This window comes from Panthera leo, chromosome A1 (genome assembly GCF_018350215.1).
Source record: "Panthera leo isolate Ple1 chromosome A1, P.leo_Ple1_pat1.1, whole genome shotgun sequence".
Lineage (NCBI taxonomy): Eukaryota > Metazoa > Chordata > Mammalia > Carnivora > Felidae > Panthera > Panthera leo.
The window spans coordinates 101,478,791-101,505,765 of NC_056679.1; the positions used below are offsets into that span (position 1 = coordinate 101,478,791).

A 26,975-nucleotide genomic window follows, 5' to 3' on the forward strand; every position below is an offset into this window, starting at 1 on the left:
TTCCCTTTCAGCACTTTGAGTATCTTGCGTCACTCCATTGAGGCCTGCAGAGTTGCTGCTGAGAAATCAGCTGATAGTCTTATAGGGTTTCCCTAGCCCTTCACCAAGAGCTTCTTTCTTTGTTGCTTTTCAAATTCTGTTTATCTTTAATCTTTGGCATTTCAAATCTGAGTCATCATGTGGACCTTCTTGGGTTCCTTGTTTCGTACCCTCATGCTTCCTGAACATGGATGTCTGTTTCCTTTCCCAGGTTCAGTAAGTTTTTAGCTGTTGTTTCTTAAAATCAGTTTCATGCCCCTTTCTCTGTCTCTTCTCCTTCTGGAATTCCTGTAGTGTCAATGTTTATTCAGTTGATGTTGTCCAAGAGATTCTTAACCCATCCTAGTTATTTTTTTTTCCCCTCTTTGCTGTAAGCTTGGGTGCTTTCCATAAGCCTATCTTCCAGATTGCAGATCCATTCTTGTGCATCCTCTACTCTGCTATTGATTCCCTCTGCTGTATTTTTCATTTTAGTTATTATATTCTTCAACTTTGGTTCTTTTTAACATATTTTTTTTAATTTTTTAAAAATGTTTTTATTTATTTTTGAGACAGAGAGAGAGCATGAGCAGGGGAGGGGCAGAGAGAGAGGGAGAAACAGAATCCGAAGCAGGCTCAAGGCTCTGAGCTGTCAGCACAGAGCCTGACACAGGGCTTGAACTCACAGACTGTGAGATCATGAACTGAGCTGAAGTCTGACGCCCAACCGACAGAGCCACCCAGGCACCCCAATATATTTTTTAATCTCTTTGTTGAAGTTCTTACTTCATCTAGTTGTTCTCTGTAGTTCATCCCCTCTTCTCTCCAGCCTGGTGAGCATCTTCATGACCATTACTTTGGACTATTTATTAGGTAGATTGTTTGCCTCTGTTCTTTTTAGTTGTTTTTCTGAGGTTTTTTCCCGTTTGTTTGGCACACATTCTGTTGTGTCCTCATTTTGCTTGACTTCCTGTGTGTATTTCTATGAATTAGGAAGAACAGCTACTGTCCTAAACTTAGAGGAATGCCTGTGTATGATGGTCCCCTGTGTAGATTGTGTGCCTCGTGACTGTAGCTGGCCAGTTGGAGCTGTGGCTGCTGTGGGCTGGGAGTCCTGGGGCACTCCATGCTGGGGCTGTTCTGGTGGGATGACTGGAGATGTGGGGAGCATGGGCCAGGGCCTTCCTGGGGCTGTCTGCACAAAAGACACTCTGGCAGGACAGCTGAAGCTGGAGTGCAGGCTGTGGTGTCCTGGGGTGCTCAGTTCGGGGGGTACCCCGGCACGGGGACTGGAGTCAAGGTGAGCACTGTAATGAGCACTGACCAGAGGTGCTGAAGTGTTCACCATGCTGAGGTCACCTTGGTGGGATGGCTCGGGTTGGGGCAGGCTGGGGGCTTGGGATTTACCGAGGTGGCAGGCCAGCCCGGGCTCGCAGACCCCACTCTCCTCCACACTCTCAAGGTGGAGGGGGAAAGGAAGCCCCTCTGATCCAGAGAGTTCCAACAGCTCCTCAGGGCTGGTTCTTTTATATTCCAGTTACCCTGTGAAACCAGGGCTCTTTCTCCTGTGCCCCAGGGCAAACAGTTCTGCTCCGTGTCTCAAAGTACCATCCCTCCTTACTGCGCTTTGCAGCATCAGGGTGGGTGTTCTCGCAACTGTGTCTCCAGCTCTCCTGCAGTTCTCTGCGGGGTCTGTCTTTTGTCGTTTGGAAGCTGTTCAGTCAGTTCTTCTTCAGGAGGAATTCCTCTACAATAAATATGTGTACGTTTGGTGCCTTGGTGGAGGAGGTGAGTTCAGGGTCTTCTCTGATTTCAATGTAAATTTTAGATTCACTGTCTCAATTTCAACAATAACAAAAGAACCATGATGGGATTTTTATAGGAATTATGCTAAATGTGTAGATCAACTGGGGGAGAGTGACGCCTTAGCAGTACAGACTCTTCTGACCTAAGTGGACGTAATGTTTCTTTACTTACTTAGGTTGTCTCAGTGGTGTTTTAGTTGTATCTATGTAGGTCTTTCAAATGTGTGTCCCATTTATACCTAAGTGTTGCATATTTTTATGCTGTGGGGATTGTTTGCTGGTAGTATATACAGATACAACTGATGTTTGTAGATTTTTACATGTTGATCTTGGATTTTCCAACCTTGCAAAACCGACTTAGTAGTCCTGGTGGTAGTTTTGTAGATTCCTTTGGATTTTTTTTTAAGATAATCAGTTACATCATCTGTAAACAGATACTCATACCTTTATAATTTGGATGCCTTTCTTTTTCTTCCCAGTTTGAGTTATAATCGACAAAATCATATACAAGGTATACAGTGTAATGATTTGATAGGTACATACACTGTGAAGTGATTACCATAATCAATCCATCGCCTCACATAGTTATCATGTGTACGTGAGTGTGTGTGTGTGGTAAGAACGTTGAAGATCTGCTATTTGAGCAAATTTCAAGTATACAGTAGAGTATTAACTATCTGTTTTTTTCACATAGTTCCCTCTGAAGTTTCAATGTGACTAGCAGCTAAGCTGATGTAGTTTGACTAAACTGAGCATGTATTTCAAACAGCTCTGATATTACCCTTGGTATCCAAATACTCTTAATCTGAGAAAAGTCCTTTTTGCCATAAAATCAATAAGCATTAGTAGAGCTTTTGTTAAGAATCCTGTGATTGGAAGTTTTGGTTAACTTCACTAGCCAGGATGCAGAGTCATCATAGGAAAGGTAGAATAGTGAGTGCAGACAAGGCTCAAGAACATAATGCAGAACTGGTCTTCTGTCCGTTCTTGGCTGTTGATTGGTAAAGGGAATAGAGGCCCACTGTCCCCTCCACGGTTCACGAATACCCATGAAAGGTCTAATCTCTGAGATAGAATAGTTACGAATTTATATGTAACTGAATAGAGTATTACACTAAACGAAGGATTCCCAGTTTACAAACGCCTATGTAAACGTAATAATGTACAGATACACAAATATAAGAAAATATAAATATACATAATCACGATGACTACCTCAGTTCATCTGAACTCAGTAGAAGGGGCAGATTATTCTCTTTGGTAGAAGGACATGCCACCGGGACTTGCTCAGCTCATACGCACCCTGAAGGCAGTGGCACGGACACGGCAAATTTCACGTGGGGCTTCAGGCAACAACAGACTAGGCTGCCATTTGCTCCTCCTGCGTCTGTGCGTCTGCGTCTGTGTGTTGGATTCCAGACATCTCCCTGTAGATCTGGACAAGGACACTGAGGTTCAAATGAATAAAAGAGCCAGCAGAACCACTGGCCACCTTGTAGACCTGAGAACGAACAAAGGTCGACCCAAGGACAAAATTGGGGCATGAACTTCTTGCTGCTCTTTCTCCTTCTCCTCTCTTTTCCTTTTTGTGGATTTTTAAAAGAACCTTTTAAAGACACATTTTGGGTGTCCTTTGTTCCTGGTAAACACGCACATGCAGAGAGATAACGGAGAGGAGTGTGGGTTGACGATGGACTGACGGAAGGCCGAAACTGGGCTGGCAAATATAATTTTTATTGGCAAAAAAAGTCTGTGGTCTAAAGCACTTCTGAAGACTATTTATAAAAAGATTTCCCATTTGGTACCTTTAAAAACATTTTTTTAAAAATGTTTATTCATTTTTGAGAGTGGGGGCAGAGAGAGAGAGAGAGATACAGAACCTGAAGCAAACTCTAGGCTCTGAGCTGTCAGCACAGTGCCGAATGCAGGGCTGAAACCCACGGACTGTGAGATCATGACCTGAGCCAAAGTTGGACACTTAACCGACTGAGCCACCCAGGAGCCCCACCCATTCGGTACCTTTATTTTCTTTGGGGACATTTTACAAATTTCAGTTAGTTACCTAAATAAACTTGTGTCAGAGACCAAGAGAAGACCATTAATCTCATCTGCCAACAATGAAGCTAAGCCAGGAACTGAAATTTCCTTCCTCAGGGCAACAGTCAGGTGAAGATACCAGTCTGCAACCCTATCTCATCCAATCTAAACAGCATGACTGAAGATAGCTACTCAATATTCATGCCTCACATTCTTGATTTGACAGTCTGTCTTCTTCAGGGCATCTCATTTTGCACCGAATCTGAACTGAACTCAGGTAATAGAATAACGGTCTTGTCCGAAATCCCAAAGTTCTCTCAAGAAAACAGATGGAAATGGTAGTGGCCACGTGTTGATTTTTCACATGACGGAAAGAAGTCCTACAGCTGGAACTACTCGTTCTTTAAAGCTCTGAATCCTATTCAGTCTACTCACTAATAGAAGAATTTGCTGAAGAAGAGCTTAAAATACTGCAAACCTACCAGGCTCAGACTCCTCAGTATGGGGTTGGCATTCACAGAAATTTATAGTAATGCCAAAGTTAAGATTTTGCAGCAATATTTCTTTTTCTCTGGCCAAGTTTTAATATAAAATGTTCAGGAAAACTCAGCATTCATCCACTGTGTCTGCATGCTTTCGACTAGTTAACATGTTAAGAAAAGGATTGTGCTGTCCAACTATTAGTTTACTTGGAAAAGAAAAAATATTTGTCTATGAATTTGTGGATGAAATGTTTCCAAAAAGAAATTATAAATGGGCCTCTTTTTAGTTCTCTCCTATTATGAATGACAGGTTTAACATTCCTAGAAACCTTAAGAATATAATGACTACATCTTTAAAAGCCCCTAGGGATCCCTGTGCATTAACGTATCAGTCAGTAAATTATTATCTATAAATTAATCTTTCTAAGCAGATTTCTACCCCCCTTTAATTTGAAAGCTAAACTTGTGCGTCTCCACTTGAGCAACTTCATATCTGAAGAGCCTACATCTGTAAAAACATTTCTAATGAAAACACGAGGACAACCCCAGAGAAGCAAATAAAGTGAGATTTAAGTATATAGCAGCCTTCTTACAGTTACATTCCTAACAACAGTGGATTCGAACTTGATGCCAGATAGAGGCTATATAATACGATCAGTATTATATTCTTTTGGTTTCAGTGAGAAATTTAAGTGCTCACACCACCCTGTCTGACTGTGCCATTTACACCAAGATAGAGGAGTTACGGCTTGGTTTCCCGAATCACGGAAGCCGAGGGAAGCAGAGAGGAGGAAGCAGAAGGACTGCTCTAGAGCAGGGAGCAGTAAAGGGAAGGCTGGAAAGTCTGGGCTCCAATGCCAATGGTACAGTTGCCAAAACACAAGTATCAAAGATGGACTTCAATTTGCACATTCCGCCATAAGAAAAATTATTCAACCAGACTTTATTCAGCACTCTCACACAAATTACTTCATCAGTTGGTAAGCCCAACCAGTAATAAGACTACTAAGCCTAATTTAGGCAGCTAGAAATCCGCTGTGAAAAGTTCTCTCTCCAATTTGTTATGCCCGTGGTCTGGGCTATCTGCAAAATGAGACGCCAGTGTTGTTTTGTCTGGTTTTCTGTTGTTGTTGTTGTTGTTGTTTTAAGACAAGACATTAATTTTATAAAACATGAACATGATACAAGTTTCAAGGATCCTCCAATTTACCTTTGGAAGGCAAAATGGAAACGCAGTCATTAATTTCATTAATTTTCACTCCGGATTTTGTTAAGAAAGGTGCAACAGACATCTAACTGTGCACGTGATCAGAGAATGAGAAGACAGGATCTTCAAGGATGGCTTGATGGGCAACTCAGTTGTAGAAAACGTTCAGCATAACAACACTGGGTAGACAGATCGGAGGCAAACTTTACGGTTTTTAAACATTTTTATAAAGATGTTTTTAAGTTTATTTATTTTGGGAGCGAGAGACAGCACATGCATGTGAGTGGGAAACGGGCAGAGAGAATCCCAAGCAGGCTCTGCAGTGTCAGCACAGAGCCTGACATGGGGCTCCATCTCAGGAACTGAGAACCTGATCTGAACCGAAATCAGGAGTCAGATGCGTAACCGACTGAGCCACCCAGGAGCCCCTCACCTTTCACTATTATTATTACTCATGACTGCTTTGGTAGGTGACTGATAGTAAGAGTTGAGCTGTCTTCATTGACTGACAAATGTTACACCCTTATTTTGGCCTTCTGCCTATTATTTAATACAACATCTGATAAAATGTTGTATACCATAGGAGCTGACTATAAAAAATTCCTCGGGTTTTCCAGTATATCCAGTTTTAAATACCAACTTTGGGGGGGCACCTGGGTGGCTCAGTCAGTTAAGCGTCCAACTTCGGCTCAGGTCACCATCTCGTGGTTCATGAGTTAGGGCTCTACCTCGGGCTCTGTGCTGACAGCTCAGAGCCTGGAACCCGCTTCAGATTCTCTCTGCCCCTCCTCCACTCACACTCTGTGTCTCTCTCGAAAATAAACAAACATTAAAAAAAAAATTTTTTTTTTTAAATACCAACTTTGGGACTTGATATATGAAATGTCCCCAAGAGTCAACTCCACAGTGACAGAAGGTACAGTAGCGGCTGCCAGGAACTGGGCAGAGGGGAGAATGGCAAAGAACTTGCTCATGCATATGGGGTTTCTTGTGAGGATAATGAAATGTTTTAGAATTAGTGATCGTTGCACAACTGTGTGAATATAATAATCACCGAATTGTATACTTTATACACTGGTGAATTTCAGGGGTGCCTGGCTGGCTCAGTCGGTTGAGGGATGGCCTCTTGATTTCGGCTCAAGGCATGATCCCAGGGTCAGGGACTGAGCCCTACATCCGGCTCTGGGCGGAATGTGGAGCCTGTTTGAGATTCTCTCTCTCTCTCTCTCTCTCTCTCTCTCGCCCTCTCTCTCTCTCTCTCGCCCTCTCCCCTGCTCATGTGCACTCTCTAAAATAAAAACCACAGTGATTTTATGGTTGTGAATTATACCAGCAAAAAAAAAAAAAAACAAAAAAAAAACAATCAAGTTAGCTATTCAGTCAAGCTGGACAAAGTGATAGCAAGAGGCCAAATTTTAAAATTCCACACAGAGCTACCAGCGGACCCCTTTTCAGACCAGAACAGGCAATGTGTTGTGGAAACTGAGAGATGAGATTCAGGCCGGGCAGTTGCTGGACACAGTAGTAAGTGGGCCAGAAAAGTCATGTGGTCACAGGAGACTGTTGTCTTCTCAAGCTGTCTGTGCAGTGCCTTGATACATCCTTCGATCCTACTCAGACTTCCACATCTGCCGGCACATCAGGAACTGAGGTCTACACAGAAATGACCGGGCTACACTGGGAAGGGAACTCTACACGCTTACACGGATGGGGCACCGCATGGACCTGGGAGATGTGACCCACCCTTCCCGTGCATGATAGGCCGGCCTCAGACGGGGAAACTAGACTCTCTCCATGTAGAGGGACCACGGACACCTAAAGGTCAATTTTATTTCACCCTAAAATATTGGATGGAAGGGCTGCCACTGGGCGCAGTAATGAGAAACGTGTTCGCCAATCCCCACATATTTATCTACTGTGGTTACACTCCCAGTCCCGACACTGATGCTAACTCAGTAAGGCGACCGGTGTTAACACATTCACGGACACTTACATATGAAATGGCTGTCGCTCAAGGACTCCAGAAAAGGTTTTACAGTTTCAGATGTTCCCAATTTTAAGAGACAGAAAAGCATCCGCGATGTAAGCATTTAAAAACCAAAAACACAAAGTGACTCGACGGGGAGTACCGAGTGCTTGCCGACCCTGTGGCGGAACAACAGTAACAGACTGCTCGGGATCTCCAAGAGACATCGGATTATGACTTTTATTTGTTAAGTGACAGAGCCAGAGGATGGCTTTACAGAAGGCGAAGTGAACCACACACCGGATGAGAAAAGTCCTTTTGTTTCTTTAAATCTGAGGCCCCCTCTAGTGTCTGAAAACAGTCACACGCAGCACACAAAGCAGGTGAAGGCACAGTCACAATATTTTACCAGAGACCTTCCGAAATAACAACACTCCTGTTCCGTTCGTGGGACATGAGTTAAAGAGAGAAAGGTTTAACCATAATTAATATTTCCGATTCCTGCTGTGATTCACCTAGTCCATATTCTCTCATTCAGAAATTTCTTTCTCTGTTTTTTACTGCTGGGTTGTTTTTAGAAGATGAATACTTTGTTATTAAGGAAACAAAATGAAACCTATAATGTGTGTTGGGGCTTTGCTTTTCCAAAAAATACACCTCCCTGAAAACAAGGGAAAATTATTTTCATGTTTCCCAACAGCCTGTTCTGCTTTTATGGAAGTTCTCGGTAAATGTTACCTATTTCCTGAAGTACACTTAAATTTATTGTATTTGGGAATCAGGAAATTTTAAACAGCATGTATTTTAAGACTCACATAATCTGTGAATCTGCTAACCAGCCTTTTGGGCACCCTGTAAAAGGAGGTAGAAAGTGTTGCTCTGAGGACAGATGTTGGCCATGAAGAAGACGTTGTATAGGAATTCTCAGAAGCTTCTATAGACAGGGCACTACATAAATCCAATGATTTCATCTCGTGTACTTTAAAAAGACTGATTAAGATTAGGGGGAGTAAAAAATAGCCGTTTTTCACTCCTCCTTTCTCAGCACGGGCCTTTGTGTCTGTTTGCCTGTTACATTAGAGGGTTTGGGTTAACAATGAGCATCAGTGTTACTGGAAGATAAAAAAATCCCTCTTTTCAAGAAAAGAAAACAACACAATCTTGAGCAGGAGATGGGCAGAGAAGACCTTTTAAAGCTAGTACTGTCATCTTCCTGCAAGATAATAGCACACGGAAAATTTGGAAATTCAATACTTGCTGAAACAAGTTTGCTCTGTATGAACTTTATTTACACAAATGACTGTTTTTGTCATTCAGTGTGTGTTATGGCTTCTCTGCATCGATCCTGTTTTCTGTTTTCAAACCTGTCCTTGGCAAATAGTTACAAGTTAAAAACACAGGCCATCTAACATGAGTTAAATAAAATTGGAGAGATCTCTATATTCAAATGAACAGGATACGGCTTTTTTAAAGTGCAACATAGACTCTTTTGGCTCGACATGAAAAATTAGGTAACTGGAAACTACCGTAGTCGTTTCTCTAAGAACAAATCTCACGAAAAGCTGTTCTGAAAGTTAGCCATGAATCATAAATTATGGGAAATAATGAAAAGTCATTTAAAGTGAGTGTATAAAATGCAATGACAAATAAAACCAGGGTGGGAGAGGTAGCATAAGGAAAATAAAATCAAATAAATACTGTACAATAACATACAAAATTCTCCTTGTAAAAAATTGAAAATAGGTTTTTAAAACATCCATTTTCTCTTCTTTTAAGAGTTTGACAATGAAATTAAAATTTAAGCCTGGAGTCTCTGTAAAGATTTTCCAAATGTTATTAATTACTGGCATTGTGTTTTGCCAAAACCTCTCTGATCTGTCGGTCTAGTTCGCTTATTATTCGATCCTCGTGATTATACACACCCGTCCGCATCAAAGTATCCCTTTCTTCTATGAGTCGAGTCAAATAATCATCCAAACCTTCTTCCAATGGGTTGCCACGTGGGCTGTCCATTTTTCCACTTGCAATCTCTCTGGAATCCTGGTACTGTTTTTGTTCTTGTTGCCTTAACCTGAGAAGTCAAGAACCAATACCACTCTAGCAGGCAGCAAATACCATGTTGGGTTCTGATTTTTTTGTTAACAACCCCGTTTTAAAAAATGACTTAATGGTAAATTATGTCTGTAGTAGGATTTTCAGGAAGATGACAAAAACCAGCATTCGACTTGGCTAGCCAGAGTAAGCATACTCTTCAAAGACAGTTTTGAAAACAATACTTGTTTTTCTAATAATGAAATACATAAGAACTGTAGATGTTCTGGAAATGTGCAAAAAAAGAAAATGAAATCATTATGATCTTCCTTTAGATAACCCATCCAAGTAATAATTTTCTATGAAAAAGTCACGTGTATTTTAAATATTTTTCTAAAACATTGACGATAGTATACAGGCAAGGCTGTCTATGATTTTTTTTCACTTCCTAATATAACAAAAGTTTTCTTACATCTCTAAGGGTGCTTCTACAGGGCTTCCCCAACACTCCATCATTTGCATGTACCGTTACTTAATCATCCTTTATTGCTGATATTTAGGTTGTGGTTAAACCTCTGTTGTTTTGAACAGAATTTCCTTCTCCATTCATTCCACAAATGTACCAAACAGTACTAGGCTTTGGGGATACTACAGTGAATCGTGAAGAAAACTTTCCATTATGGAGCTGAGGTCACTGAGCATTTTTGTAGAAAGTGAAACTGTATGGATGTGAATGCCTGGTTCAGAGGGCATGTACATTTGAAGACTCTGTTTGCCAAGTCTTCACATTATGTTTGTGATGCCTCATCCAGGAGACAGAGAATGGAGCAGGTATCAGACTGGAATCTGGGTACTTCCGATGGAATACTGTTAACCACACTGCCTTGTAAATGTCATATACTTAGTATACTTACTACATGATAGTGATACCAAGTTTGGACAAGGCATAGGTTTTGTTTTAACTGAGAATATACCATTAAGAGAGAACCTCATATTCCTCTAGCAAGTAGCTATAAAAATGTTTTCATTTGCAACTACTCCTAAATTTTGTTGTTATAAATAAGAAGGATGAAGCAGTTAAGTCTGAGCCTCGGCTTCTGCATGGTCTTTAGAGTAACCATGCCAATGAGAACCAAATCCACTTGTGAATTGACACAGAGTTGGGGAGATGCAGTGAGGAGAGTCCTGGTCTCACAGACAAGGAGGACTGAGCCCCGAGAAAGGGTGCAGGACTCTTGACAGCATACACTTTGGTGTGTTCCAAGTGTATGAACAAGATTCCCCACAAACGAACAGGAAACTGAAGTCTACAGTCCCAGAAGGATACCAAACATCTCCATCTGTTGTGAGAGAAGAAGCCTAAGTAGTGAAAGCACTGTGGTTTGGGACAGGGGTGGAAATCAAATGGTTAATGGAAAAATGGTACAAATTAGAGCAATTCGTATGGATGCCGCCCCTGTTGTGATTTTTGTAGTTCTCTTGGAGAAAGGGGTCCTCTGTGCAAACTAATGACATATGACATCAAACTATGTATTAGAAACTCCAACCATTTTCATGTTCATCTGTTTATGCATGAAAGATAAATGGAATTTTTATACAAGTGATAGATTATCCCTACTGCATCTTGACTAAAACGCAAATCACCCATCAGGCTCACAGTAGATCTTTAGAACCTTATAGCTGAAAAAGTCCATAAAGTTGTCAAAGGACACTCTACATCCCTGACAAACACGTGTCTGGCCTCCACCTGCATGTTTCTATCACTAGGAACCTACTGCTTTGTACAACTGCTCTGTTAGAGTTCTTTCTTACAAAGAACTTAGTGTCCAGGCTTCTCCTTTCCAACAGCTGGCTATGATTCTGCTCAGGAAGGGCACCGACTTCTCTTTAGCTCAGTAGCCCTCCAGCTACTTGAAGACAGCTGTCTAATACTCTGCCCTAGAGTTCTCAAGTTCAATATCCCTCACTCTCCTAACCACCTTTTTGGTCACATTCCATCGGAAGCCCTCAAGGTAGGTGACTGACTTGAAAACGTGTTGCACGTGGGTAAGAACACCCCAGGTGTGGTTTTACCAGTGCTGAGTAACTGAACACATCTATCCATGTCCCTAACTGCAGTGGCACTTTGACAGCCAAGTCACACAGTTACTAGTGGCCACTCAAATCCTCCCCGGCTTCCTCACATCAACCATTTTATTATGTCCTGCCCATCACTTAAGAGGTTTTTCTTATAAGGACTCTGCTTTTGTTTCTAATCTACTTATTGGTTTAAGTTCTCTCTAAATCCTAATTTCTTGAGATTAATAATCTTAATATCTTATTAATAAGATTTAATTTTGCATGACCTACAAATTTGATACCAAATGGCTATCTTCAGCCAACAGAATCGTGCTTAGTAAGTAGCCGAGGCTTAATATAGAGTGGCCTAGAACCAAAACATGCACTAGATGCGTATGGCAGCAAATTGCTGGAAGGCAAGGATCATGTTACTCACTAATTTGTAACATCTTCCACGTTTACAATACAGTGGCCACCAAATATGTGATTAAAAACGAAAATCTGAAAATGGAGCCTGCAGCATGGCACTACAGACCTTAACCTTTTCCAACTGATATTTATGTAGAAATATTCTAAGTGTAGTTGTTTAATTCAGCTCTGAACCCACCTAATAGAGTGACTGCATCTGTCAAATGTATGTGCTGTGGACCGAATTTTGTGTCCCTCAAAGTTAATACGCTGAAGCTCTCATCCTTAATGTGATGGTATCTGGAGAAAGGGTCTTCGGGAGATGAGTAGGTTTAGATGAGAGCATAAGGGTGGGGATCTCATGCTGGGATTCCTGCTCATAGGAGAAAAGACGCTAGAGACAGTGGGAGGACACAGTGTGAAGCAGCTATGTACAAGCCAGAGAGTCCTCACCACAAACTCAACATGCTCGTCCCCTGATCTGGAACTTTGAGCCTCTAGCACTGTGAGAAAGAAATTTCTGTTGTTGAAGCCACCCAGTGTACAGATGGCAGCCCAAGCTAAGACGGTTTGCTGTGCTGAAATGAAAATACTAGTATCTTGATCAACTAACTTAATAAGTCTTCCCCCAAAGTCCGTAATTTGTTCTTATGCTGCTTTCTAATGATGGCTTTTCTGACATGCAATACTGCTGAAATCGTAACTCAGATGAACAGGACATTCCAGAGAAGTCCAGTGGTGAACAGTAATTAAAAACACAGCCACAGAATCACATGTGAACCCTCCTGGCTCCATGATTTACTAGCTATGTGACCTTGGAAAGGGTACTTAAATCTCTAATCAGCAGGTTCCTCGTCTGTAAATGGGGATGATATCTTCCTCACAAAGCTGCTTTCAAGATTAAAAAAAAAAAAAAATTAGCCAAGAAAGCATTTATAAAAGCTCCTGGCCTATAGTAAGGGCTCAATAAGTAAGGGCAATTTTATTATTTATATTAATAATACAACTAGATTTGAAGTGTCTTACTTTTATGTTATTAAAAATTCAGTGTAATCAATTACCTTGAAATAGCAGCGAGAATCCTACAGCAGTCATACAAAAATAAAATTTAAAGGATTAACGCTATGAATAGGAACAAAAAAGCTACATACACCTACATTTATGGCAAAAAATAGCATAATGGTCCTTAGTGTAGATTTTCTATTTTGCTAGTCCACTACATTTTTCTTAAAGCTCTGACATTGTACTTTCCTTGGACCAATAGCCAATTAAAGGTTCTCCTACTGGAACTTGCATTGGTGTCTGGAAAAAAAGGGAATTTTTTGGTTATTATACCTGTTTAATTCATTCCTTATATCCAACAATTCTTGTCTCTCCGTCTTGACTGTATCTTTTTCCTCAGCAGCCAGGTAACGTAGTCTCATCTGTTCCAATTCTTCTTGCTGTTTTTTAAGACGAGCCATTTGACTTTCTTGTTCCCGCTCGAAAGAAAAAAACAAGCCAATACTCTTATGTTAGGAATAAATGTATCTCATAGGACTGTGACTTGTGTTCATAATCCTGTTAGATGATACCCATGATATAGCCATGCTCTCCAACTGTATGAGTCACCTACTATCTGGGAAGGCCCAGGCTCTCTTGAAAGCTCTCACTCGTCTTCTTGTTATAAGCCATAATCATTCATGGCCCAATCAGTGAATTGAGGTTAGATAACCACCATAAGATAACAGAAGATGAAGGAAAGAAAGAGTCTGCTGTCAACATAATGACGTGCCCCAGGGAGCAGTGGTAAAAGCATCTAAGAAATAGTTTAATTATACAAAGATGTACCCTGAAAAATTGAACTAAGTGTCTCTGCACTGGTCACTAATTCTCCTTCAAGCTCAGGTAATAAATAATATGCCTTTCTACTCTTCTCCAAGATCACACAAAAATCTCTGCAGCTAGGATATAAAATTTCTTTAGAATGAATGTCTAACCTTCCACAGAATGGATATCCCATGGTTTACTTAACCAGTCTCTAAGGAACAGGCACTTCTGATATCATAAGCACTGCTTCAGTAAAACACCCTATCATCTAACAGAGATGGTTCATGGTCCTTTCTACATGTTTTGAGGGACAGGTCCTTTTCTTTGGGGTCAGAACCACCAAAGGGGAGAACTGTATCAACAGGTATGTCTTTTTTTAACATAAACTTTTTCTGAATAACAATAAACTGCCAAATGACGAGTGGACATTGTGGTAAAATTTTGCAAAGCAAACTCCTCCGTGCAGATTGAGAAACAGAAATTTAAGAGAACCCCAGAAATGCCTCTGTGGCTTCTGCCCAGCCATTAACCACTCATCCTTTCCTCAAGGTAATTACTACCCTAACTTCTAACACCACAAATTACTTTTGACTGCTTTGAACTTCATGTACATGGAATTGTATATATTTATGTTTGGCTATCTTGAGTTAAAATGGTTTGCAGATTCATTTGTATTTGGTATAGCTGATGTCTGCCATTCCTATATACTATTACACAGTCTATTCATTCCACCATCAAGGGACATTTGGGTTGCTTTGTAATTTCGTTCTATAAAACTGATGTGAACATTATGTATGCCTTTCTACTGGGTATAGGATTCAACCAGAAGGATACGAAAATTTCAGTATTACTAAGTATTGTCAAATAGCTTTCAAAGTAGTTGGAACTAATTTGTACTTGCCTGTGAGTTTTCCAGGGCTCCATATTCTTATTGGCACTTGGTAATTTCTTTTTTTATTTAAACCATTCTGATAGGTTACATGGTGGTATCTCACTGTGATTTCATTTTGCATTTTTTTTCAAAGACTAATGAGGTTGAACATGGTATAATATTTGTAACGGCGTTCTTTCTTTTTGTGAATTTCCTGTTCAGCCATTTGGCACATTGCTCTACTTGGCTATGCATTTTCCCTTATTGATATATTCATAGTTCCTTATATATACTAAGTCTTCTGTCAATTATTTAAATATTGCAAATATTTTCCACTAGTTTTATTTTTTCTTGCCTTTTCATTCCTTTTAGTGGTGTTTTTGACTTAATTTTGACAGAGTCCACATCTGGTCTCATCTTTTTTGGCTGGTGCCTTCTTTGTCCAACTTAAGTAAATTTTTGCCTGCCTCAATCTTGAAGAGACTCTTTATGAAGATGCTCTCTTATGCCATCCTGAAGGTTCATTCAGATCACTAATTCATGTACATGTATATGTAATTCATGTACTGGTTTTGAGGATGTGTGAGATCAAGTTTATTTTCTCCCCCCACCCCCACCCTCATATAGAGCTTCAACTGATGTGGCAACATTTACTAAAAAAAAGTTCCATCTCCCATGGTTTGGCAGTAACAACACTGATATACTACCTCTGTCCATGTATGTAATATATGTATGGGTTTGTTTATGGAATCTCTCACCTGATCTATTTCTCTGCCTTTGCATTCAGTTATATTGCTTTGATGCTGTAACTTTGAAAATAATAACTCTTGATAAGTGATAGTATTAAGTCTTCCACCTCTGGGTGTCCTTCAGAATTCTCTTAGCTATTCGGGACTCTGACATTTTTATATAAATCTCTGTTGCTAAAGCTGGAATAAAGAAAGGCTCCTGGGATCTGCTTACGAGTGTGCTTAATGTACACATCACTTTGGCCAAAAGCATTATGTTTACAATACTGATTCTTCAATCAGTGAACAGTTTACCTCTCCAATTATTTAGGTCTTAATTTCATTTAATATTTTCTACTTCTCTACAGATGAAGGGTAAGAACAGTCTTAGAATATGCTCGTAGGTATTTCTTGATTTTAGATGTTATAGTAAATGGCAGTTTTTAAATTCTCATTTTCTAATTGGCCCTAGTGTAATTAAAATTGGTAATTATGTACTGAGTTCATTTCAGCAAACTTGCTAAACTCACTTATTAGCTCTAGTCTGTCACCTGTAGATACTTTTTGGTTTTCTAAATATAATAGTATCATCTACAAATAATAGTTTTATCTTCTTCTTTCCAACTGATACACCCTTTTTATGTTTTACTCGTTTATTTTCTGAAGGTGTTAACCAACCAACTTTACCTTTATTTAATAAATAAACTCAGTTCAGATGCTTATACAATGTTTATCAATGTTCCTGAGACTGGATGTCCAATTGATTTTGTTCTTATAATATCTTTGTCAGGTTTGGAGATCCAGATTATGCTAGTCTCGTTTTTAAAAAATGTTCTGTCTTCCTTCTTTCTGAAACAGTTTAAGTTTAGCATTAGTTCTAAAACTTTTACTGAAATTCACATGTGAAGCCATCTGGGTCCAGAGCGTTTGTGTGAAAGTTTTTCATTACAGACTCAATTTCCCTAACAGCTATCCAATGAATATTTTGTTTCTTCTTGTGTCAGTTTTGTAAGTTCTGTATCTAAAGTTCACAAAAAAATTTTAATACCATTCTCCTCTCTTTTTAAATGACTGTGGGATCAGAATTCCTGTGTCCCCCCCCCCTTTTTTTTTTTCTTGATATTCTCTTTTTGTCCTTGAACACTCCATGGAGGAGGTCTTTTCAAAGAACTTTTTGCTTTGTTGACTGTGTTATATGCACATTTCCTCCCTATTTCATTAATTTTTACTTATCCCTTCCTTCTAGTTGCCTTAATTTCTTATTCTTTTACTATTTGAAAGGGATGTTTTGAAAAAAAATATTTTTTTTGCTTATTTTTTAAGTGCACTCAAGGTTATGAAATTTTCCACTAAGCACAGCTTGAATTAAATCTCATGTCTTGAGGGGGCACCTAGATGGCTCAACTGGCTGAGCATCTGACTCTTTTCTTTAATTAATTAATTAATTTTTTAATTTACATCTAAGGTAGTTAGCATATAGTGCAACAATGATTTCCGGAGTAGATTCCTTAATGCCCTTACCCATTTAGCCCATCCCCCAACCCCTCTAGCAACCCTCTATTTTGTTCTCCATATTTAAGAGTTTATGTTTTGTCCCCATTCCTGTTTTTATATTATTTTTGCTTCCCTTCCTTTATGTTCATCTGTTCTTTGTCTTAAAGTAATATGAGTGAAGTCATATGATATTTGTCTTTCTCTAATTTCACTTAGCATAATACCCTCAGTTCCATCCACGTAATTGCAAATGGCAAGATTTCATTCTTTTTGATTGCCGAGTAATACTCCATTGTATGTGTATATACCACATCTTCTTTATCCATTCATCCATCGATGGACATTTGGGCTCTTTCCATACTTTGGCTATTGTTGATAGTGCTGCAATAAACATTGGGGTGCTTGTTTCCCTTCAAAACAGCATACCTGTATCCCTTGGATAAATACCTAGTAGTGCAATTGCTGGGTTGTAGGGTAGTTCTATTTTTAATTTTTTGAGGAACCTCCATACTGTTTTCCAGAGTGGCTGCACCAGTTTGCATTCCCACCAACAGTGCAAAACAGATCCTCTTTCTCTGCATCCTCGCCAACATCTGTTGTTGCCTGAGTTGTCAATGTTAGCCATTTTGACAGGTGTAAGGTGGTATCTCATTGTGGTTTGGATTTGTATTTTCCTGATGATGAGTGATGTTGAGCGTTTTTTCATGTGTCTGCTAACCATCTGGATGTCTTCTTTGGAGAAGTGTCTATTCATGTCTTTTGCCCATTTCTTCACTGGATTGCTTTTTTGGGTGTTGAGTTTGATGTGTTCTTTATAGGTCTTGGATACTAACCCTTTATCAGACAGGTCGTGTGCAAGTATCTTCTCCCATTCTGTCAGTTGGCTTTCAGTTTGCTGATTGTTTCCTTTGCTGTGCAGAAAGCCTTTAATTTTGATGAAGTCCCAATAGTTCATTTTTGCTTTTGTTTCCCTTGCCTCCAAAGACATGTTGAGTAAGACTATGCTGTGGCCCAGGCCGAGGTCAAAGAGGTTTTTACCTGCTTTCTCCTCTATGATTTTGATGGCTTCCTGTCTTACATTTAGGTCTTTCATCCATTTTGAGTTTATTTTTGTGTGTGGTGTAAGAAAGAGACTGTCTTTATTCTATTGGATATTCTTTATGGTTTTGTCACAGATTAGTTTGCCATACTTTTGTGGGTCCATTTCTGGGTTCTCTATTCTGTTCCATTGATCCTAGTGTCTGGTTTTGTGCCAGTACCATACTGTCTTGACAATTACAGCTTTGTAATACAGCTTGAAGTCCGGGATTGAGATTGCCTCCGGTTTTGGTTTTCTTTTTCAAGATTGCTTTGACTGCTCAGAATCTTTTCTGGTTCTATACAAATTTTAGGATTGTTCTAGCTCTCTGAAGAATGCCGGTGTTATTTTGATAGGCATTGCAATGAATATGTGGATTGCTTTGGGGAGTATCAACATTTTAACAATGTTTGTTTTTCCTATGCAGAAGCATGGAGTATTTTTCCTTTTTGTGTGTGTCATCTTCAATTTCTTTCATAAGCTTTCTACAGTTTTCAGTGTATAGATTTTTCACCTCTTTGGTTAGATTTATTCCTAGGTATTTTATGGTTTTTGGTGCAATTGTAAATGGGATTGATTCCTTAATTTTTCTTTTTGCTGCTTCATCGTTGGTGTATAGGAATGCAGTCGATTTCTGGGCATTGATTTTATATCCTGCGACTTTGCTGAATTCATGGATCAGTTCTAGTAGTTTTTGGTAGAATCTTTTGGGTTTTCCATTTAGAGTAATATGTCATCTGCGACAAGTGAAAGTTTGACCTCTTCCTGGCCGATTTGGATGCCTTTTATTCCTTTGTGCTGATTGTTGAGGCTAAGACTTCCAATACTATGTTGAATAACAGTGGTAAAAGTGGACATTCCTCTTCCTAGGTTAGGTCTAACTTGAGGGGGAAAACTCTGTTTATCCCCATTGAGGATGGTATTAATGGCCTTTCATATATGGCTTTTATAATCTTGAGATATGACCCTTCTATCCCTACTTTCTTGAGGGTTTTTACCAAGGGTTTTTTATTATGTTGTATTTTGTCAAGTGCTTTCTCTGCATCCGTTGAGAGGATCATGTGGTTCCTGTCCTTTCTTTTATTGATGTATCACATTGATTGCTTTGCAGATTTCGAACCAACCCTACATCCCAGGTATAAATCCCACTTGGTCATGGTGGATAATTTTTAAAAATTTATTGTTGGATCTAGTTGGCTAGTATCTTGTTGAGGATTTTTGCATCCACGTTCATCAGAATTGTAGTTCTCCTTTTTAGTGGAGTCTTTGGTTTTGGAACCAAGGTAATGCTGGCTTCATAGAATGAGTCTAGAAGTTTTCCTTCCAATTCTGTTTTTTGGAACAGCTTCAAGAGAATAGGTAGGTGTTAACTCTTCCTTAAATGTTTGGTAGAATTCCCCTGGAAAGCTATTCGGCCCTGAATTCTTGTTTTTTGGGAGATTTTTGATTACTAATTCGATTTCTTTACCGGTTATGGGTCTGTTCAAATTTTCTATTTCTTCCTGTTTCAGTTTTGGTAGTTTATCTGTTTCTAGGAATTTGTCCATTACTTCCAGATTGCCCATTTTATTGGCATATAATTGCTCATAATATTCTCTTATTATTGTTTGTGTTTCTGCTGTGTTGGTTATGACCTCTCCTCTTTTGTTCTTGATTTTATTTATTTGGGCCCCTTCCTTTTTCTTTTTGATCAAACTGGCTTTGGTTTATCAGTTTTCTTAATTTTTCCAAAGAACCAGCTCCTGGTTTCATTGATCTGTTCTACTGATTTGTTTTTCTTCTTTTTTTTTGGTTACGAGAGCACTGATTTCCTCTCTAATCTTTATTATTTCCTGTCTTCCTCTTCTACCTTCTTTCCAGCTGCTTTCTGGAGGGGGGGGGGGGGTTCTTTCCCATATTCTCCCCCTGCCTCTGTCCTCTCTCCACAAGCAAAAACAGCTCCCTGCCTTCCACAGCTTCTCTCTCCCCCACTTCACTTCTCTGTGCCGTGTACCTGGTGCATTCTGTGGTTCATGTTGTGCAGATTGTTGTGTTAATTCTCAAATCAGTTTTCTCAATGTGCAAGATGGTTTAGTGCAGATCTGGCTGCATTTCAGGGATGGGAGACACAAAAAAACCTCCATGCTCTTTCACCTTCTTGACCCCTCTCTGAGCATCTGACTCTTGATTTCAGCTCAGGTCATGATCCCAAGGTCATGGGACAGAGCCCTGCGTCAGGCTCCATGCTGAGCAGGGACAATGGTTAGGATTCCATCTCTCTCTCTCTCTCTCCCTCTGCCCCTCTCCCCTGCTCTTGTGTGTTCTCTCTCAAAGAAAAAAAAAAGTATCTCATGTCTTGATAAGCTATATTTTCATTATTTTTTGGTTCAAAATATTTTCTAAATTCACTTATCTCCAGTTTAGCTATGGGTAATTAGAAGCATACTACTTAATTTTCAATCATTTGAGGATATTCATTATCTTTTCATTAATTTCTAGCTTAATCTCACTCTGGACAGAACATATTCTAAATTACAATCTTCTGAAATTTATTGAGAATGGTTTGACCCGGCACATGAGCAATTTGGCTAAATATTCCATGTATACTAGAAAACGCGTATTTTGGACTTTTCTGCTAAAATATTCTGTATACCAAGGGTTGTGTTGTCTAAACGTTCTAAATATTTACCAATTCTCTTGTTTGCTCTATCAGTTCCCAGGAGAGTTGTAAAAATCTACCATTATTATGCATTTTTCTATTTTTCATTTAGTTCTATAGATTTTTGCTTTACCTAAATTTGTGGCTGTTGTCAGGTACGTGTGGAATTGCTGTCATCTTCCAGGTGAACTGACCCTTTTACGATCATGAGCATTCTATCTACGGTAATGGCTCTTGCCCCCAAATCTGCTTTGCCTGATAGAAGTCTTGCTAGATAGGCTTTCCTGTGATGAGTCTTAACATAATATATACTTCTCCCTCTTTTAAATTTATCCATTGTATATCCTTACATTTAAGCTATATCCCTTATGAGTGGTATACTGTTGTTTAGTTTTTCATGCAATACTGGTCTCTAATGACAGTATTTAGTCCATTTATAATTTCAAGTCATTGGTGATATATTGGGTTGCAATCTTTACATGTTGGTATTTTGTACTTGTTCTATCTCTTTGGGGTTATTCTCTTTTTTTTTTTTTTAGGTTAGTCTAATCCTTTGTCATTCCATTTCCCCTGCTCTATCAGCTTCTCATTCATTTTTACTCTTCATTTACAAATAATAACACAAATCAGTCCTTTGGCAACTTTAAATAATGGAACATATTTTAAGCATTTTAACTCTATCCGTCTCTTCTACTCTTGTTCTTCTGTTTTTGTCAAGAAATTTAATTCTATCTATATTTTAAAACCAACAAATATTTTGAGTGTTGCTTTCTACAATCCGTATTTATATTTTAGTCAGACATTTATTTCCATTGCTGTTTATTCTCCTGTTTTCATTTGGGATCATTTTCCTTCTGAAGAACACCTTAAATTATTTTCTCTTACTTTAGGTTTGCCATGACAAAGTCTCCTAGTTTTTGTCGCTCTGAAAAGTCTTCCTTCTGTCACTGTCATTTATGAAGAACATTTTCATTGGGAAGAGAATCTTAAGTTGGCAGTTCTGTTCTTGCAATACTTTAAGGATGTTATCCTGCGGCTGGAAAGTCATCTGTCAGTCTTATTGCTGCTCCTATGAAAGCTATGTCTCCCTCTAGCCCCATCTTCTTAAGGGTTTCTTTGCTTTTTGGCAACTCCGCTACCATAAACCTAGGTATGGTTTACTTGGTATTTATTCCTAGAGTTCATAAACACTCTTGAATCTATGAATTGCTATCTTTTTCACTTTTAGAGATTCTCATGTAGTATCTCTTCAAATCCTGCTTTCTCTCCCATTCTTTTTCTGAGGGGTTGCTAGAGGCTTCATGTTTGTCTCCCCCAATACATATAGGTTTCCCTGCTTTCTGAAAGTTGGAAGTAAGCCATTTGACAGTTAGAAAAAGCTACATTAGTATCGATTTTTGCTAAATAAATCCAAAGAGGATTTTGGCTATTCTGAAAACCATTACCATGGAAATGTAGGTCTTCTGTAAGAGCAAAGTGGTCTAAGGCCAACTGTGGGTAAGCTGGGGATGCTCTTTACTTTGCATCATTTCTGCTTAAGAGAGGTTTCACAGGAACGCTCTACTTTTAGATAGCTGGGGAAGTGTGTGTTATGAAACCTAATCCCCATTTTGAACTGTTAGGGGATGGGGCCTTTGGGAGGTGATTAGGTCATGAAGGTAAGCCCTCCTAAATGGGACTGCTGCCCCTGTAAAAGAGGCCCAGCAGAGCTCCCTGACTCCTCTTCCACGAGGACTTGACAAAAAGGTGGCCTTTTATGAACTGGTGACTGTGCCTACACCCTGATCTTGGCCTTCCAGCCTCCAGAAGTGTGAGAAACCAATTTCTGTGGTTTGTTACTAAGTCTGTGATATTTTGTTATGGGAGCCCAAAGAGACGAAGACAGGGTCCGTAGTTATACACAAATGGTAGTCAATCTCATATCCTCTATCTCAGGGGTCACTCATGTTGTTTGCTATTTTTTCCATCCTTTTTCCCCCTCTCTTTCAGCTTAGATGCTTTTTACTGACTTGACTTCACACATCCTTGGTTCTGCTGCATCCAATCTGCTGTTAACTCATCTTTTACATTCTCACATATCACTTAAAATATTTCTCAGTTCCACAATTTCTACATTATTCAAAATATTCTAATTCTTCATTCCATTTCCCCATCATATCACCTTTGTTCTAGAACACAGTAATAGCAGTTATTTCAAACTTGGCATCTGGTGACTCTAAAATCTGGATTACCTGTTGACTTCTATTGAGCAAAGGGCATTAACAGGCATTCCTTAGTGAAGAAAGACAAGTGGTTGATACGCAAAAGAAAAGCTGCTCCAAGTAAGTCATCAGGGATAGGAAAACCAAAGCCACAAAGTGACACTATTTCAAACCCACCAAACTGGAAAAAATTAACACATGTGATAATAGCCAAGTGTTGGACATCATATGAAGAATAACAGTTACACACCACTCTTGGGAACTCAAGAGTTGTACAAGCACTTGGGAAAGTAATTTTGCCCTATTTAGCAAAGCTTTAGAAAGCAGCGACCCTTATTACCAGAAACTCTACTTTTTGATATAAATACTAGAGAAACTCGGACAAATTCAAAACTTTTCAGTGTTGTCTTGTTCTAAGTTAAAGGAAAAAGCCATTGAAAAAGGACTGGGTAAAATGTGCTATGTTCATCTGTTGGTTTTATAAAGCAATAAAAATGAACTATAGCTACTTGCCTCAACATAGCTAAATCTCAAAACCAATTTTGAGTCATACAAGGCGGACAAGAGAATGATTCAAAGGCAGTGAGTCCATCTACATAAAGTTTAAAACCACACAAACGTAAAGAAAAGCAAAGGGAGAATAAATACCAAATTTAGGCAAGTAGTTACCTCTGGAGAGGATGCAGTTGAGCAAAGGCACAGAAGGCTTCCAGAACACTGATAATGTGCTCTGGTTCTTAAAATAGAAGTGGGGGGGGGGGGGGGCGCGGGTAGGGTGCATAACCATCTTCTTTTTCTTTCCCTCTTTGGACTGTTATGGTCTATTTCTTTTAAAAAGCAACTATTAAAAAAGAAAGGAAAAGAAAGCTCGGCAAAAACAGACCCAGTTGTTACCTCTGGCTGGTGATTTTTATTTTCTGTGTTATGCAGTGCTGCAAAGTTTGTCTTTGTTTACAATAAGCAAGCATAATTACAAGCAGAAAAAAATAATAAAAGCCAATTATGTTAGGTTAGGTTACTTTGTAAAACTGTAATTTTATAAGACTTGAAACATCCTAGTTCTAAAACACAGAAGACAAGCCTTTAAACGCCTTGAATTTTTCATCACATATATGGCATTAATACTGATCACACATGCACACACAAAAATTAGAGGTTACAGAAAGAAATCCTCTCTGCTGCCAGGTGCTCTGGGTTAAAGACTCCTCAATCAAGTGAGTATAATCTTTATTTTGCCTGAGCTGCCTATAAATCCAGAGAGGAGATGTAAACATGCATACACTAGACTAAACAGCGGCTAAAAAGTGGCCACTACTTACTCTCCCGCTCACACATACCATGTAAGTCTGTGGGAAAAACTTACAACTAAACTAAGGAACTCAAGTCAAGTTTTCTGAAAATAACCCAGAGCTGACAAGTCAGTAGGAGGGCCTGGATGGTTTCAAGACACAGTTTTTAACCAAGACTTGGACCTCCAACTGTTTTCTTAAACAAAGATTTACATCCCATCCTTGGCTAAATTACTTATAAATTAATCAAATTAATTACCCTGAGTGGATAAGCAGGAGACTGGACAAGATAGTGCTGATGTCAGCCAATGAAGCCTGTGTTGTTTTAACTAAATATATCAGAGCTTAGTTTTAAACAGATCTACTGTGCACAAATATGGTAAGGGACCCACATCCTACCCAAAATCTTAGTTCTGTTTCCTGTCTTGGGAACAAGCGGACCTAGTTTCAATTTATCTCACATAATGAAAACGTTAAATTTTCTACACGAACAAATTCATACCTCTTAATGATTTATTTTCCAAAAGGAGTAGCTTTTATTCAACCTACACAATTGTTTTCTAAGGTGATGAGAAATATTTTTAAACAAACATTTTTTTAGAAAAAAAAAATTAAAGTGACAATCTTGAGTATTTGTCAAACAATGAAACCTTTGGTTTAAAAATATTTCTGTAGTGTATCTTCATGGAGACTGGGGGTGGGGCGGAAACAACTAAATTTCCCTTTAGATGTCTCACCATCAGAATTCTTTCAGATCTGTGCTACACATTGTACCAAAGATATCAAATCCAGAATGTCTGGGTATCATTCCTTGTTTTCTAACTTAGGACCCATTTATGTTTATTTGTTTGTTTGGTTTTTTTTGTTTTTTTTTTTACAGCTGTTACCTCCCCAAGTTAGCAAAGAACAACAACAACAAATTTACAGCTTGGAAACACAGACTTTCAAGGTTGGGAATTAGACGATTTTTTTTTTCCCTAAATCATTAGAAGAGTATGTTTGTTTTTTGTTTTTTTTTTTTTTAATTCACAAATTGACTGTACTGGGTCACCTTTGAGTAATGGAAATCTGTTTAAACATTCTTTTGGCAATAGGCACCCAGCATTAGATCTTATTTCCAAGCTTTACCAGCTGGGTTTTGTCATTAACATTTATTAACAATCTAAGATATGGCTTTCCCCATCTAATCCGTACTACACAAATGTTTTGTATGGCCCTCCAGAGGATTTTGCTGTGACAAATTACTGGCAGAGATTATAGCCCCGTGGCTATTCACCAGAGGCAATGTAAAATTAACATGGTACTAATCCAATTTAAACAAGAAGTTGCACAAACAATCCTCTGAACAAAAGCAGATAGAGGATTCCAATTTTATATTCAAACACAATAAATGTGTTTTTAATAAAAAGTTCTAGAAAAATATGGTACTTTCACACATATGAATTGTGCCTATTTGATGAAGCTATTAATTTTAACCCTATAAGAACAGTTAGTGGCAGAGCACAATTTGGGATGGTCATGGCAAAGGCTTATATTTGCTCTTCAAGTACCAAACCTCCAATGTCGTCTGTGGAACATCAGTGATTCCTAGTGACCTAAAGGTTGTTTACAGTGTTGTTTCCAAAGCAGAAAGTTAGTGGGATAAGGAACAGAATTAGTCTCGAGGAAGATTACTGCACTCAAAGAAGGAGGCTCTTTTCTTGAAGAAATAGTGTAGAGTTGAATTCTAAATTTAACGCCGTTTTCTTAATACATAAAGTAACTCACGGGGAAGCATCTGACTTTCATGATAGCCTCTCCTACTAGGAACAAACAGCAAAATTATCTGCCCATGCTTTTTAGGCAAGGGGGTAAATGTAAAAGAATGGATGAAATGGGAAGATTCAGAAGGTAACAAAAGGGTACGGGGATGCACGTGACAGGAAGGAGACATTTCAGTCATTAATGATTACTCCTCTCTCCAAAGGAAATGCCCTCCTCAACGCTCACACTTTTCCACCTTTTCATTACTGGTTCTGGTAATGCCCCATGATTCATTCCCTTAGTCTCTGAGCCTTCACTGTGTAACTTCTTTAATGGCAGGCACCATTTTCTACTTCTTCCCCATCTCCTCTCCGTACTTTGGCATCCTGACTGGAGCTTCTTCTCGCTCGAGGTCACTTCAGTTCTCATTATGAGAGCTGGTCTAACAGTCACTGATGCCATTTTCCTTGCTGGGATGTGCCAAACCATGACTTGTGCCTGGATACTGTGTCAGAAATCCCTAAAACCTTCCAGGGCTCACTTTCTTCTCCTCGACATTCTTTCATTATTTGGCTTCCACGGAATAACCTGATACCAACATAAAGGGGAAACAGCCGGGACCCCAGTCCAGTGGCTCTAATCCTTGCTCTCTCACTCGTGACCTGTGTGATCTGGTGCACCTTCCTTAACTTCCCTAAGTCTCCGTTTCTTTCATCTAGAAAATCGAAATTCAGTTACCAGCTCTACTGCGATCTTGGTTAGGATGAAATGACAAGGTGTGAGGGGCCTGAAATCATGACCGCCCTCTTGCTCTCTGCCCGTTGGTTCCATCATCAGCGCTCAGGCCTCCTCTGCAAACCTAAGAATGCTCAGTTTTATCTACCACAGCTTAAATTCTCACATCTGCAAGGAGCCCAATCATCCTCCCAATACCAGCTGCATATTTCTGAATGCTTGCTGAATTTCTTTTGGCAAAAGTCAAGATGTCCACATTCGCAAGTCCTTTCTCCTCCTTGTATTACTACCGTTATTTCCATACTGGAAAACTCGCTTTGTAGACACTGAGGCTTGAGCCTCTGGCATCATCTTCAACTTTCTACTTTGCATTACAA

General features: G+C 39.2%; 1 protein-coding gene across 3 annotated transcripts in view; it reads right to left on the bottom strand.

Moving 5' to 3' along the window:
- Positions 1–7,741: 7,741 nt before the first annotated feature.
- Positions 7,742–26,975, bottom strand: part of CEP120 (centrosomal protein 120) — a 74,284-nt gene continuing 55,050 nt past the window's right edge. For 2 of the 3 annotated variants that reach the window (XM_042933935.1, XM_042933936.1), the window contains exons 20-21: positions 13,348–13,493; positions 7,742–9,586 (exon numbers count right to left, since the gene is read on the bottom strand). In XM_042933935.1, coding sequence (XP_042789869.1) covers positions 9,352–9,586; positions 13,348–13,493 — 381 coding nt within the window. In that variant the 3' untranslated portion in view covers positions 7,742–9,351. The other variant, XM_042933942.1, reaches the window with a different exon arrangement.